Here is a 15017-nt window from a genome sequence, read left to right as displayed (position 1 = left end):
GTAGTAATTCTAAGTTGAGGCTCAAAAGGAATTACAATGTATTGTGGATATGATGCAGAGAGAGAGAGATGTTTGTATGGCTGAATGAGCCAAGAAGTATTCATATACTTGAGAGGGAATAAATTCTATGTTGAACTTTTGCAACTTAAAGAAAAACTTTTCAAAGAATAAATGACAGAAAGGGAAATCACTCTAAGGCTGCTGTACAACTGAAGTAGAAAATTAGATTTGCTGCAACTTAGAACTGTTTAAATAGACACCAAAAAGTCAAGCAGGAAAAACATAAAGAATGGAAATGTTATCAATTACACAGCTGCAAAATGAAGTTAGATGTCAGAGTAGTATGTGTAATAAAATCCAGATCTGCTACAACTTATAGCTTGTCAGAAGAAAGCAATTTCTTTGGAAGCACCCTTAATTACCCACTGACTTGTAATTACAGATGTGTTAATTCCATTACTCATTTATTTTTATTGATAGATTAGTAGTATAAAGTATCCCACTTTCTTGTATGTCAAGCAGTTAATGACCTGTAAATGAACTCTTAAATATGTCAGGGATTCGTGCTATTTAAGGCAATTATTTAGCAAAGCAATGACGCGTCCATCATGCAAATGACTGTCATTAAATTATAAATGTGGAAGTATCTGATTTTATGTTTCATTCAGGGTCCTCAAAATGACCTTTCAGTCCAGGTTCCTTTGATCTATAGTTAAGATAAAAACATTTTCCTCAGGAATGACCTAGAGAGTTGATAGATGGTTTCAGTCTGTAGAATCTTGTATCTTTGTGCAGTAATAGAGCTGTAGGAAGGGATAATGATGACAATAATGGCAATAAGGATGTTCATGGTATATGATTTTTGGTTTGTTGTATGTCACTGAATGGCAAATTGTTTAGATTTATGAATATAAAAATTTATATCAATTAGAATACCTATTCTAAATATTTTCAATCCTGCCACTTACTTTGAACTACCTTTATATATACTGTGATTTTATACAGTATATATATATATGTGTGTGTGTGTGTGTGTGTGTGTGTGTGTGTGTGTGTGTGTGCAGTCAAGTGACAAAGTACTATCAAGAATCCATTTTGAGGACTGGAAAAAGTTGCTCAAGATTAAGAGAACTTGCTTAACTCAGGTTTACCTCCCAGTACTCTTGCATTAGTTAGGGTTTCCATTGCTGTGAAGAGACACCATGACCAAGGTAACTCTTACTAAAGGACAACATTTAATTGGGGCTGGCCTGTATGTTCAGTCCATTATCATGGTGGGAAGCATGGTAGTGTCCAGGCAGGCATGGAGAAGCTTCTCACTGGAGAAGCTGAGAGTTCTACATCATGTTCCAAAGGCAAGAAGGAGAAGACTATATTCCACATGGTTAGGTGGAGGGTCTCATTGCCCACCCCCACAGTAATATACTTCCTCTAACAAAGCTATACCTACTCCAACAAGGCTATACCTTCTAGTAGTGCCACTTCCAGGGCCAAGCTAATTCCAACCACCACAACCCTCAATCACAGAACTTTAATTCCCATCCCAAAAGATCCCATTCCCTCTTTTGGCCTGCAAGGGCAACAGCTACACACCTGGTTCACAGACATAAACACAGACAAAACACCCATATACACAAAATAAATTTAAAATGCATGGATATATCATATATAATACATATGATATATACTATGTCATATGTATCATATGTATATATGTATTATATATGAGATAGATATACACATGATATATCTCACATATAATGCATATATATGATATACATTATAATACATACACATTTATATATTATTTATCATATATATAATAAAACAAAAGAGTGACTGTTAGGAAAATATGAGGGAAATAAGGGGACCACCATGAGAAGAAGGCTTACATAAGAGAATGTATCCGTCAATGGAATATGAGCAAAGTAGAATTATATATATATAATTATATAAATATATAAAATATATATGCCATAATGAAAACAATTATATATTAATAGAAAATAATAATAAAGGAAAAATAACCTATACCTGGCAATCATGTTGCAAGAAGCAGGCAAACTGATAATGATTTGAATGACTGTGCTGAGAAAGAGGAGCTGTTGCTGACACTGGGAGATTTATGAAGGCTGTCTAGTTTGGACTTAGAATATGAAGGAATGTTTTTGGATGAAACAAAAACACATTCTTAGTCAGCCATAGTAGAAGATGAGGACTGGGGTTGGAAGAGAGAGCATGTGTGAGGACTGGACAAAGAGCCGGCTCTTCACACTAAGAAGACCATGCAGTCAAGTTGCTGAGGGTGCAAAATAAGGGTGGAGAAGAGCAGGGGTCAGATCTTCAATGGTTATGTGTAAGGAGTGAATGAGAGAGTGAGGGAGACTGAACATTTTTAGACAAAGAACTCACAAAATTAGACTTGGATTTTAGAAGATCACTCTGGCTTGGGAGTTGGGAGAAGCCGATGAGTCAGAAGCTCCAGGTGCCTATTTATCTGGAATCATACTAAAGCAGGAGGGGCCAATGTGTGCTCTGTCAACCATTCAGATGCTTCATTCTGAGTAATATGAGACATCAGGGAGCATCTGTAGAACAAATCAATTACTCTTGTGTTGAGTCTGTTCCTGGCAGATGGAAGTGGATTCTGTCATGCAGAGCCATTTGGAGGGCATCTGTATAACTCTTGTGACATCATCTGTATTAACATCTTGTTAATACTTAACAAAGGAAGTTACAAACAAGACTTAAGATAGTCAAGAACACAGCCAACATGCAGATGGGTATGAGAGCTGACTGGATAGCAGACATGAATAGAATCATCAAGGTTGTTTTGTAGAGGCATGAGGTAGGTGGTCAGGCCATTCCTCGGTTCACCGGGAAGTGGTCAAAAGAGAAAAAGAATGGTGACAAGCAGGATCATTGGTTAGTTTCAAGTGTCTTTGAATGGTTAAATAAATTTGCTTTGTGGTATTTGATCACGTTATTTTGAAGTTTAGTGAAAATAGGGAGAGGGCATATTTAGGAGTTATTAGACTGCAGAAAGAAGTCAGAGGTGTTCACAGTGGATCCTGTATTCAACTGGAGTTTAAAGAGAAAGATGCCATCATCCTGGTCAATAAATTTTAAAGTGTCCTCTAGATTATGGTGCAATGCAAGCATGAACACAGGCACATACAGGCACACGTGCACACACACACACAATCTAATAAATCTTGGAAACGCTAAGTCATTTTAGAACATTTTAACACTTATTAAACTATTATTAGCATTCTCACCCATCTCAGTGTTTAGAATGCTATCTTATAGATGAATGGGAGATTTATTCTTCAATGTCTCTATGTAGTACAGAATATTGCCCCTTTCTCTTTTATGACTGAAGATGCATTCACTGACTTTTACCCCATACATACCACCCCCAGACCATGTTATTCTTAGTCCTTTCTGAGTGCTCAACTTTTTCTTCTCTACTACAGGAGATTTCTAACATTTCCCTTTATCTTTAAGTTCTTTGCCAGAAAACTCTTTATTAATAACTCCTGCTAGCATGCTTTCAAACTTCTGCTTTCCTGATGTCACTTGTCCAAGGGATGACAACTTCTCATATTGCCAATTACATAGAGATAGAATGCCTTCCAACCTCCTTAGACTAAAATCCAATCTATCTCATGCAGCAGTGTTCTGCATTTCCCTAAAAGAGCTTTTACAGCAATCAAAACTCTGTTGATTCTTCCTACAAGTCCACTATAAATCTTACTTTGCTACATCATCTCTTTGTCAACCTCATCTTTTGTCAATAACAAATGTGGTTTATTAGGAAAAGTTTAATTGAGAAGACTTGGAATGCTGAGAGCAACTCCATCTTTCCACATAGTTCATAGTTACATTGAAGGGAAAATCAGAACATCTATGTGAAACAATTTGTTATAAACTGTCATGTAAAATTAATTATGCCTGATAAACAAATATTTATGAGACAGAAACATTCAAATTTAAAGCTACTGATAGGTTATAAGTCTTTGAAAATGCCATGTCTTCTTAGGTGGATTACAAGTCACTTCTGTCTGAATTAAAGACATTTAACAACATTTGGCAACAGTAGCAGAAGCCAAATAATATTCAGCCGATTTTCAGTGACTCTTAAAGAAAACATCCATGGTAAAGCTTTTAAAAACAAGGAAGGCTTTGAGCAGACTAACCAGTGGTTGTTGCGAGAGTAGGGCAGCTGAGAGTGGATGAAAAGCAGTGACTCTAGAACGGAGAGCCACACCCTGGAAGAGCTCCCCATGAAGAGAAAAGCAAGAGAGTACATTGCGTGGAGGGGGGAAGGAAAGGTCCGGAAGTTATTCTGGGTCATCAAATAAAAGCACATTATTGAAAAGAAAATTGAGATGTTGGAAACGTGGCTATTATTAAAGGTATCTTGATTTCAGTCACTCAGGAACTTGTCAAATCTCATGAATCCCCACAGCCCATACTTTAGAGTGAATACCAAATTATGTATGAGAACTGTGTGTTTGGTCAAGTAGACAACAATACTCTATCACTACAGCAACTTAAAAATTCAAATACCAAATGGAGTATAGCTTTCTCATTTAATGTAAACTCCCTTCAATGATTTCTGTAGGCTCACCCAAGGCTTTTACTTCTTTACATCTGTTTCCCCTGAGGCATAATTCTCCTTTTACTGCTAGTTTCAGTCCCAAGTTTGGGACAGGAGACTGTGTGTCCAGATAACCTCATGGATCTTTTGTGCTGTTTTCCTTACTGCTCCAATGTACATAATCTGCCCTGTCCCCAGCACCACTGGTATTTGACTTCTCCATTCAGCATCCCAAACCTATTTTGGTCTCGCAAGTATATTGAAGCCCACATGCATCATGTAAAACCTAACCTGTTGTGTATTTACACTGACTGCTGGCACGCATTGGCATTTCTACCATGTCTGGAAGTAATGAAGACTAGCTCCAGGAAACAGAAGTTAGCTGCTAAATGTTTCTTGATCATAAATGAACTCCAAGCAAAAGCTATTTTATTGTGAAAATATAAACAGGTAGTCATGCTATTACATGCTATTACAATCTATAGGGCCATATTTTATTTATAGACTTAACATCTTATTCAGTTAATAAAGAGCTTTGTAAAACAAGCATAGTGGTTCAAAAATCTTGTGTGTCTGCCTCTACAGCACACACCCTAAAAATATTGTAACTAAATATGATGATATCTCAATGTCTGTAATTCTAGCATTTAGGAGACTGGAGCAGAAGGATTACTGTAAATTCTGGGCCAGCCCTAGATACATACTTGAGTCTGGCCAGCTTAATCCACAGAGTAAAATTCTGCCTCATTCCCATCCTACCCTCCCCCAAATAAGTTTGCAATGATTAATAAGTCTAGAAAAAAATCATTCATCTGAAATGATTCTGATGATATTAAATCCAGATACCATGAGCAGAAGCTTATAAAACATAAAAAAATGTTTTCAATCCCACCCCATCTGAACCTGACCTGGCTTCTACCAGTTATCTGTATAGCAGCTCTGTGGGGGAGGGAATTATGGGAAGAGCTTTTTCTCTCTCTTTCACTCTTTATTTTAAAATATTTTTTTAGGCCAAAATGGCAACATCATTTTTAGAATTTGTTGAGACCATCCAATATGCAGTCCTTAGAAGCAAGATTTACCACCAGGGCCTCCCCGAGTCTGCAAAATAGTGCCCACATATACACTTGTTGAACAAATCCAGATTTATTGAAAGTAAACATTTACATTGGCTACAATGTTGGAACTATTACAAAGCTGGGTAAAAGAGGCTGGGGGAGCAATAGAAAGCAAGTGCAATAAAAAGTGAATAGAGAAAATATTTGGCCTTAGTGATCTCTGGGCAGTATTTACATTATGTACATATTGTTAAATAGTTAGAATAACTCGAAGGCACCAAAGGCTAAATAGCAGGTTGCAATACTATTCTGTGCACAAAAGTCAAGAAATTTCTTGTAAAGAAGGTGGTATTGTCAAAGAAACATAGGCATACCTTAATGTTTACATAAAGGAGTGGCTGCAGTTTTTTTTTTTAAATCTCAAATGATACATTAAATATTGGGCAGATTGAAGAAACTGTTTTTAGAACATTAAATTATGTTGACTATGTAAATACGTACTACTTTTTACTGACTTGCTGGTAAATGTGTAATGTAATCTATTCATCATGAGAACCTTTTCACACTTGTGGATATGTTTTGTCTAAAAGCTACTTGAAATACTTTGACCGACAAAAACTTAGTCTATATTTCATGGTGTGTACAAAGTCCCCAAGAAAGATTTACTGGGTAATAATATACATCAAATCCAGAGATGAGCTGACGAAAAAATTGTGTAGGCAATAGTTGCCAACATATTTGAATATTCAGGTTGTCATTCCAGTACAACTGGGGTTATTTTGTTCTTTGTTCTTTAAACTCTTTAACCCTTTAGTGTGTGTAACTGCTTGTGTCTCTTAAGTGATTGGAACATGAACGTGGCACATGTAGAAAACAAACCTTATGGTGAACTAATTAACTTCGAATTATGCCACTTAAATCCTTTGCAATAACTCCTAAACTATGTCATTAATCACCGTGACTAAGATGCCTACGCTAAAGCAGGCAAGAAGCAGCTGGTAATGTCTGTGTCTAGTATGGTCTCAACTGTTGATTTATTTGATGACTTCTATCTGTAAAATTGTATTTGTTCCTTACTCTGGAAACCAATTTGTTTTGATAACCAATCGCTCTTTAGTGCTGAGGTAGTGTTAGAATGAAGAATTCAGCAGGCCAATAGAACAGTATGTTTCATTAATGTGCTTCAAATGTGACTATGATATCTCTTATTTATTTGGATGTGAGATGATGCAAGGTTATGTGTCCCTTCGTGATATTAAATTACTATGTGATGGAAGTTGTGGATGAGTTTGTCTTGAATGCTTTCTGGAACTGTGTGTCCTGAAACAAGTTATGATTGATGAAACATGAGTATGGAAAGCACTGGTAAAAGTCTTTAAGCGATATTAAAGATTGTAGACTGCTCACTTTTGATCAGTAGAGAGTGGAAAACTGGCTGATTTCTACAGCAAACCCTTAAAATTTCCAAGGAGGAACAATCATATCAGTTTGGATTCATCTCTTATTTCTATACAGTGTTTCACAGCAACTCTGAGGATACGGCACTCTTAAAATTCAAGTTTAAATAAAAAATCTTCAAACCTAACATCTGACTGAGATGAACTACCAGCCTACCTCACTCCTGGGCACCTCGAAGTGCTTCACCGTGACACATTCTCCAGTACTGGATTATTTATATCTCATTACATTTTTCTCTGCTTCAATTTCCAGTCATTTCATCTCTAATTTGTAGCAAAAGAGGAAGAATGTTTCCTAATGAAGTGTTCCATAAAAATAGCAACATGAGAAAGAATTGACCCTACTCTAGATCATGAATGAAGTTTGCTTCATGGGTAGTGTAGTACTGAGTAGCAATGACCACAGAACTAATATTGCTGCTATAAAAGGCAATGGATAGATTTCCAATGGTAACTAAATTGCAACACTATCTAAATTGTCTAGAGTCATCAAGTAAAATCACCCTAATAGGGCGACTGAGTCATAGGATGATAGTTGTCTCTGAATTTTTTTAAGAGACCTTGAGTTTTAGAAGTAGGGTATTCACCTACTAATGGTATTAGTAGAAATTACAGCCTTTAGAAATATAAGCATTTTCATTAATGTATCATAAGAGTTCCAATTTCAAAAGTTCAATAAAAGTTTTACTCTTTTTCAGAATAGTTGCTTATAAAAGTTCTGATGCAATTGTGGGAAACTAATTCTTGGAAAGTAATACAACTCGACTATCATTTTAAGATATCTCATTTAAGTATCATAAAATGCCCATTGCTGTTTTGTATTAAATGGGTATTAAACTACCAATTACTTTTCTACTTGGATAAGCAAATTTTCTTGTACGCTTAAATTGGCAGTAGAAGGTTTTGATACCAGTTTTCCCTCCTCTAAATGATCTCCCTTGAATGCAAGTACAGGTTACCCTTCTGGTTCAGAGTCTAGTACTGCATACCAACTAGTAAATGAAACCATAATTGATTAGGTCGGTGCTTTTCAACTAAGCTAGGAACATTCTACAGACTCTTCAGAGGCGCCTCACTAGTGACCTGATAGGAGGATCCTCAGACAAGTCCCATTTTAAATTTAGGAATTACATCTTTATATCATTATCATAGGTAGGATGGCCCATGAAATTATTTTGCTTTTTTGTTACCTAGAAAATATCTCAAAATATTGTTACAATGACTTAGGAAGATTGGTAGAAAGAAGCAAATGGTATTCTCACACCACACAAGTCTTCAAATAACTGGTCACTGCAACACTCAAAAGAGGATCTAACATGCTGATTTTACTCCCTAGCTCAGAGGGACAAGTCAGAATAAAACGATGCTTCTTTAAGCAGACAATGTTAAACTGATTTGTAGCCTTAACCTCTTGGATTCTATGTTTTTGTCAGAAGCAGTGGCATTTCAATTATTTACAGGATAAGGAAAACAAATGATCAGTAAAATCTTCCTAAACTGTAACCCCTGACAACATGCATGACCTGTCTCTCACCTTTTATGCCAAAGGGAATCAACATGCAAGTCATCACACCACACTTGCATTGGATGACATGTTTGTAGTTTTTTTTTCCTGTTTACATAAATTAAAATCAGATTATGAGCCTTGATTCTGGGCTTAGATAGAGTGGCAGACTCACTAATTAAACTGCCTCTATGAATGGTCTGATTCCAAAGCATCATTCATATAGCAAAATAAACAATGTCTGTCAAAACTTGAAAGGCCTATGAATCTAAGAATCAGAGAAACACAAAGGATTGGATGAGCACTTGACTCGTGAAGAAATGCTGAAAGTGGGGGGTGAGTTTTCTCTGTAAGTTTCTGTTCTTTTAATGTAAAAGAAGCTTCAAGGTTTACCTTCGTTCTCAATATGAAAAAAATAATCAGAGGTAGCAGATGAAAAATATAAAAATACAGATACGGTACAAATAAACTCCATTGGAAGAAACAAGAAGTGTGTACTTTCTGTTAATTCTGTGGTCCTTTTTAAAAATCAACCAGGCATTTAAATACAGATTTAAGCCACCAGGGACATTAATTTTCCCCTAGTTGACTTTCAGATAACCTTTTAAATTAGTTATATTAACCAGTGGGAAATTTCTTCAAACTAGCAGGAAAAATGAGTGTATAAGTAACTTTCCTATATATGAATGAACTATAGTAAATGTGACTCATCGTGGTTTATGTCCAGACTTACTGCCTACTGACTGTGATTTTCTGTTCACTAAACGACAGAATGAAGAAGCTATCCATCTCTGTTGTCAAAATACATGCATGAACATGCACGAGTGTGCTCAATCACACATCCTGAAACATGGCATCTACAGGTGGGTGCGCTACATGCCTTCTGGCATGGCGCTGCCTTGGACCTAACAGCCATCGTATAAGAAAACGAGACACGAGAATAGGGATATCCCTCCTACGGCATCCGAATGTTCGTGTGACTCATACTGACTGAGCACACTGCAATGTAGCGACATTGCATTTATTGCAGACTGTATGGCAGATTTAGACGCCATTATAAAATGACCTCAATCCTACTTCAGTACCCTAAAATAGCAGTATATAATACCAAATGTCCAATGAAAGAATTTCATATAAAAATATCAGCACAAAACTGTTTTTTCAATCTGTTTATTGTGTAGGCAACCCAAACTTCAGTTTAAGTGCTGTTTAATGTTTATTAACTAGATTCCATAACCCTACAATCAGTAAATCTTATACCATTTTAGGCATTTAATGAAATATTTAGAAATACTAAGAAAAGAAAAAAATCAGTATTCAAAGGGTTAATTTTGTTTATAATAACAATAAATTATTTTGTCATCTTCTTCAGTTCAAAATCCAGCTTTGAACCCGAGGAAGGCTTTCAAATCCTGTTATGTGGTGGCCCTTTAGCCAGTTGCGGTCTGATTACCAATCACTCGGAGTATCTCTTTGTGAATACCTCCTTCTTGTGTGTTGATATTGGTGTCTCCCACCTGGCCATCTTCATAGCTACAACAGAAAGCAAAAAGAGGAAATATGGATAAAGATGGCTCTGTTGAAATGGCTTCCAAATCCCATTTGATTCCTAAAAGTAATCCCAGGAATCCAAAAACACAAGGAAATTTTTGGCTTTAGTTGTGTCTAACAATGCGTGTTAAAGATGAAACTTGGCATCGTTTGTTCTTTTTTGCTGGGGCTTCATTTATTCCCTTCTGTCTATTTCAATGGTAAGTGCTTCATCTCCCATGAAGCAATGTCAGACTTGTAGGGACATCCACGCTTCTTTTGCAATGCAAGCATCTCTCTTAGTGGCTGCTGTGACATCAACTCCAAAAGAATCCACCACCTTCACCTTCACGGTCTTTGTATTCTGGGCATCTCAGTCCACTCATGCCTCAGTTATCCCTTCTCTCAGGCTCTACCCTGCTCCCTTGCCATGGCCACCTTCTAACTCCTGTGTCACGTAATCAGCGCTACAGTTTTCCTTATCAACCAGATGCTTGTTCTCTTTTTCTGAAGTATATTTTTGTTTACACCGGCACTTCGCATAAGACTGCAAGCCAGCTAAGTTCAGCCTGGCAGGGGAAAAGCGAAGACATGCATCTAAAGGACAGCAATTGCTAAGTGCTTGAGAAAGAAATAATTACATTTTAGATAATTCATTTCCTCAAATAAGCTGACTTAGGCAATAAGGATTTCCAAAGAACAAATTTTGAAACTTGAAGTGATAATATTCAGAGGGAAATAGGTGATGAATTAATTTTATGACATAAAAACGGCTACAAGAAAGAAGATGTAGAGAAGTGGTAATTAGTTCAAAATAGATACCCAGAGGCATAAGCACAATGTCTCAGAGATTAATGCATGCTTCTGTCTTTTCCTTGCCACATTTAAATTCTCTTGAGATAGCACGAGGTTGGAAGATAAAGCACTCTCACACAGAAATAGGAACTCAGCTCCTTATATAATACACTGCTTAAACACAAAGCGATAATTCCACTTGTGTCCAAGTTCCAAGAGTGGAGTTGGTCAGGAATATTGATAAACTTGACTCTTACCATACAGTTTTACTACTTTACATACAACCCGCCCTGTTTCTTCCGCCCCAATGCCTAACATTACTTTAAGACGGGAACTCATTAGAATCCCTAGTGCATAGTCCAAGCATTAACATTTTCTTAGGAAATCAAACAATAAATGCCACAATAAGAATCAGAACACATACGGGCTGGAGAGATGGCTAAGCAGCGAGAACACTCACAGTCCTTGCAGGCTCAGGCATGGTCTCTCCCGTATCTACAGCAAGTGGCGCATGGCTACCTGCATAAAACTTCACTCCTAGGAAATCCGACACCCCTGGGCGGGGGCGGTAACTGCACACATATGGTACACGTAAGCTCAAGTAAGCACAAACATATGCACACATGTAAAGTGATAAATAAAAATATCCCTTTACAACAAGAGTGAGAAAATGTTAAGAGTTGTTCAAACTACATCAGAAGTTTGGAGCAGGTTGTGTAGTTATTCTTTACTGGGCAAGCAACATATATGAGCTTATATTTAAGATAAGGAAGGGGGTTAACAGGAGGTGAGGGAGACCAGGAGTTAAAATACAATTGAATGCACTGTTAGAATGCAATTGAAATGCATTGTGCATATGTACGAAATGCCATAATGAAATGTTATGCTAATAGATACACTATGAAAAAGCCATGCTGACTAGATTTTTGTATAAATGCAGATGACATGACCATGTCTCTTAAAGCAAGGCAGGAAGCCTTCTGTGTAGGTAGATGACTGTGTTTTGCCAAGACAGACTAACTCTCCAGGATAGGGATGTGAAGAGGAGGAGGCCGAGAGGCAGAGTTGCATAGGCAGAGAGAAGAGGGCAGAGTGTGGGTCTTTGTGATTTCCTACTTCAGATTAACCGACGTGCAGCTTTCACCCTATTAAGTTCTGCATTGGACTCTGCTCTGTGCAATGTAAAATTGATCGGTGATAGGATTTTCATGTAAATCTATATAATTTGCCAACGTCAGCGCAACCGTCTACATTTTCTCTCCTGACCTTAATGTTCTACATAAGTTACAAAATCGATGCCTGGGCCTCCTGGTTGATGTGCTCGGGATATGTTATATCCTATGAGTGAAATACATAACAGATAGCTCACCACTGTACTGCTTGCTCCTCTCTCTCTCTGTCTCTCTCTGTGTGTCTCTCTGTCTCTCTCTATCTCTGTGTGTCTGTGTGTGTGTGTGTCTGTCTGTCTGTCTGCCTGTCTCTGTTTCTGTCTTTCTCAGCTACACTTTTTCATTCCTTTGCTAGCTTTGCCTGTCTATCGTCAGTCTCCCAACTCAATGATTTCCTTTTCTCCTGGATAGACACAGACTCCCTTACCCCTTACAGCATCTCCCAGGTTTTAACTCTCATCCACATGCTGACTCCTAAAACATTTATCTCCATACTTCCAATCCTCACATCTTTTTCTTATTCAGTGTTCCACAGGCAGCACCAATGAAATATATCCGGGACATTAAAGTCACATATACTCTGTCCATTAACACAGATCACTCAGTATCTTGTAGATGCCTTCACAGAGTGTACACTAACAGCTCCTGCACAAGCCATCTGTGATAGGAGTGCCCATTCATAAAGAGAACTTCATGAAGGGAGGAAGCAGAACTATTCAAAATACTTTAGGGGCGAGGCAGGGGCGAGGCAGCCTAGAGACAGTATACAAAACTAAAGGTGACTTCAGGTGTCATTTCAGATGAGGAAGCCAGAGAAGGTAGAAAACGCTGTGCTTGTGCTCGCCTTGAGAAGCAGGCACTGGAAATGCAGTTATGGGTTTGAGCATCTGTTCAGCATGCAAGGTCTGAGAGCTTCAAAAGTAGAACCATGTTTCTTTTTTTTTTTCTTGTCTTAAATTTGTGCATATCAGGCTGGGCATGGTGGTGGCCACCTTTACTCCAGCACTTGGGAGGAAGAGACAGGTAGATCTTTGGGCCAGCCTGGTGTACAAAGTGAGTTTCAGAACAGTCAGGGCTACACAGAGAAACCTTGCCTAAAAAAACAAAACTAACAAACAAACAAACAAAAAAAAAACAAATCAAACCACCACCACCAACAAAACCCCAAAAAATAAAAATAAAAATTCTGCATACCAAACCTGTATCATCGGTGTAAAAAATCTAACAGTTAATAAATCTGTCATGGTACAGCAACAAAATTTCATCGAGAGCAATGAAATTAAAAGCAAGAAGAACCAGTAGCTTTTTAAATGAATTCTGTGGGAGACAGTGAAAGAGCTATGGGAATAGAGGTGTTTATGGGAGAAAATAGCAAAAAAGATAATACTTAGGAGCAGGTAAACATAATGAAGCTAAAGGGCACTGGAAACCACAGCTCAGCATAGACAAAAGTCATTGAAATGCTACCAAGGCATTTTAAATAATGGGTCCCACTTAGTATATGTTGATTTTTTTAAAAGGTTAAGATATTTGAGAACAAATGGTCACTGTGCAGTTAAAATGCAGCCATCAGTCACCCACTCCTACCTGACAAACACCATGGATACACAGACAAATGGACCCACAGTCAGTGACTGCAAGGATGCTGGGTTAGGGAGAAGGCCATGCAAGAAAATGGATAACGCAGCCACAGAAATATGCCTTGGGCATCATCCAGTTCACACTGAGCTGATGCGCCAAGGCGCTTCTGGAAGGAGGGAAGCAAGGAGGAAGAATCAGATGAGGATTGAAAATTAGATACTCAGGTGTGAGAGGTGTTCCAAAGAGATTATAAAGGATGGGCTCCACATAGCATATATTAATTCCTTGAAGGCATTGTAAAAATATCTTTACTTTTTTAAAGGGATTGTTAGGATCATTGAGAGCCATGGGTCCTCTATGGGTCCTTCCTTGGTTGGTGGTTTAGGCCCTGGGAGGCCTGGTTGGTTGATCTTCCTATGGTTGCAAACCCCTTCAGCTCCTTCAATCCTTTCTCTAACTCCTCCACCAGGGACCCCATGACCAGTTCAAGGGTTGGCTGCAAGTATCCAGCTCTGATTGTCATTTCTTATTTTATACATTCTTCTTTTATCAGCCTAAAACTCTTCAAACGTTTTTATTTAAAAAAAAAACTAAATAAAAACCATATATAATCGCTGAACTTAGGAAGCTGGGGTAGGAGGATCATGGCTGAGTTCAGAAGCATCATGGATTACATAGTGAGATTCTGCCTCTCAAAGCCAAATTTTAAAAAAAAAATGTTACTGAGCATTGGGTAAAATCAAATTCAGAGCACTGCATGGAGCTGGGGCAGAGAAGGAGAAGGGAAGGAAATTTTACTCCAATGATTTTTCATCAATCTGAATTAAATTTTCAGAGTAAGCTCTGCCATGTGCCACAGTAAAGCCAAGACACCACAGTCTCCTTGTCCCATTTTCAAGAAAATTTTATCATGAGGAGATATCTGAACTTATAGGACAAAATGGACTGAAGCGGAATTCCTGAAATATATGTAGGACTAAGAACTGCTTGGCCCAAAGACCTGACATTTTTGGCCCCACTGTCTGCAGACAAAATACTTTATGTGATCCTTCCTGATGTTATACTTGAGAACTTGCTAGAACATTTTCAGAGATAGGGGTGGGTATATACTCTACATTTATTTACCAGTTGAAGTATGTCGGCCATTCACAGACAGCTCCATCTTTCAGTGAAGGAAGCATTAGAGCTCTGAGCACATAGGCTCTCCTTTCCAGAAAAGTGGGATTTGCAAACCTGCTCCAAAACCTGCTTTGGTCCTATACAGCTTAGGATCAGGACGTCCTCTCCTGCTTCATGGTCATTTGCTGAGCCCACACCTGG

General features: G+C 37.9%; 1 protein-coding gene across 1 annotated transcript in view; it reads right to left on the bottom strand.

Moving 5' to 3' along the window:
• Window positions 1-9776: 9776 nt before the first annotated feature.
• The window catches only part of Parp8 (poly(ADP-ribose) polymerase family member 8), a 164535-nt gene continuing 159294 nt past the window's right edge, over window positions 9777-15017 (bottom strand). The window contains exon 27 of the mRNA XM_052159474.1: window positions 9777-10155. Within this exon, the coding sequence (XP_052015434.1) occupies window positions 10053-10155 (103 nt within the window). The 3' untranslated portion in view covers window positions 9777-10052. The remainder of the gene's footprint in view (window positions 10156-15017) is intronic.

This window comes from Apodemus sylvaticus, chromosome 16, assembly GCF_947179515.1.
Source record: "Apodemus sylvaticus chromosome 16, mApoSyl1.1, whole genome shotgun sequence".
NCBI classification, from domain to species: domain Eukaryota; kingdom Metazoa; phylum Chordata; class Mammalia; order Rodentia; family Muridae; genus Apodemus; species Apodemus sylvaticus.
Note: the sequence above shows the minus strand (reverse complement) of the source record. Positions and strands in the feature narration are given on the sequence as shown.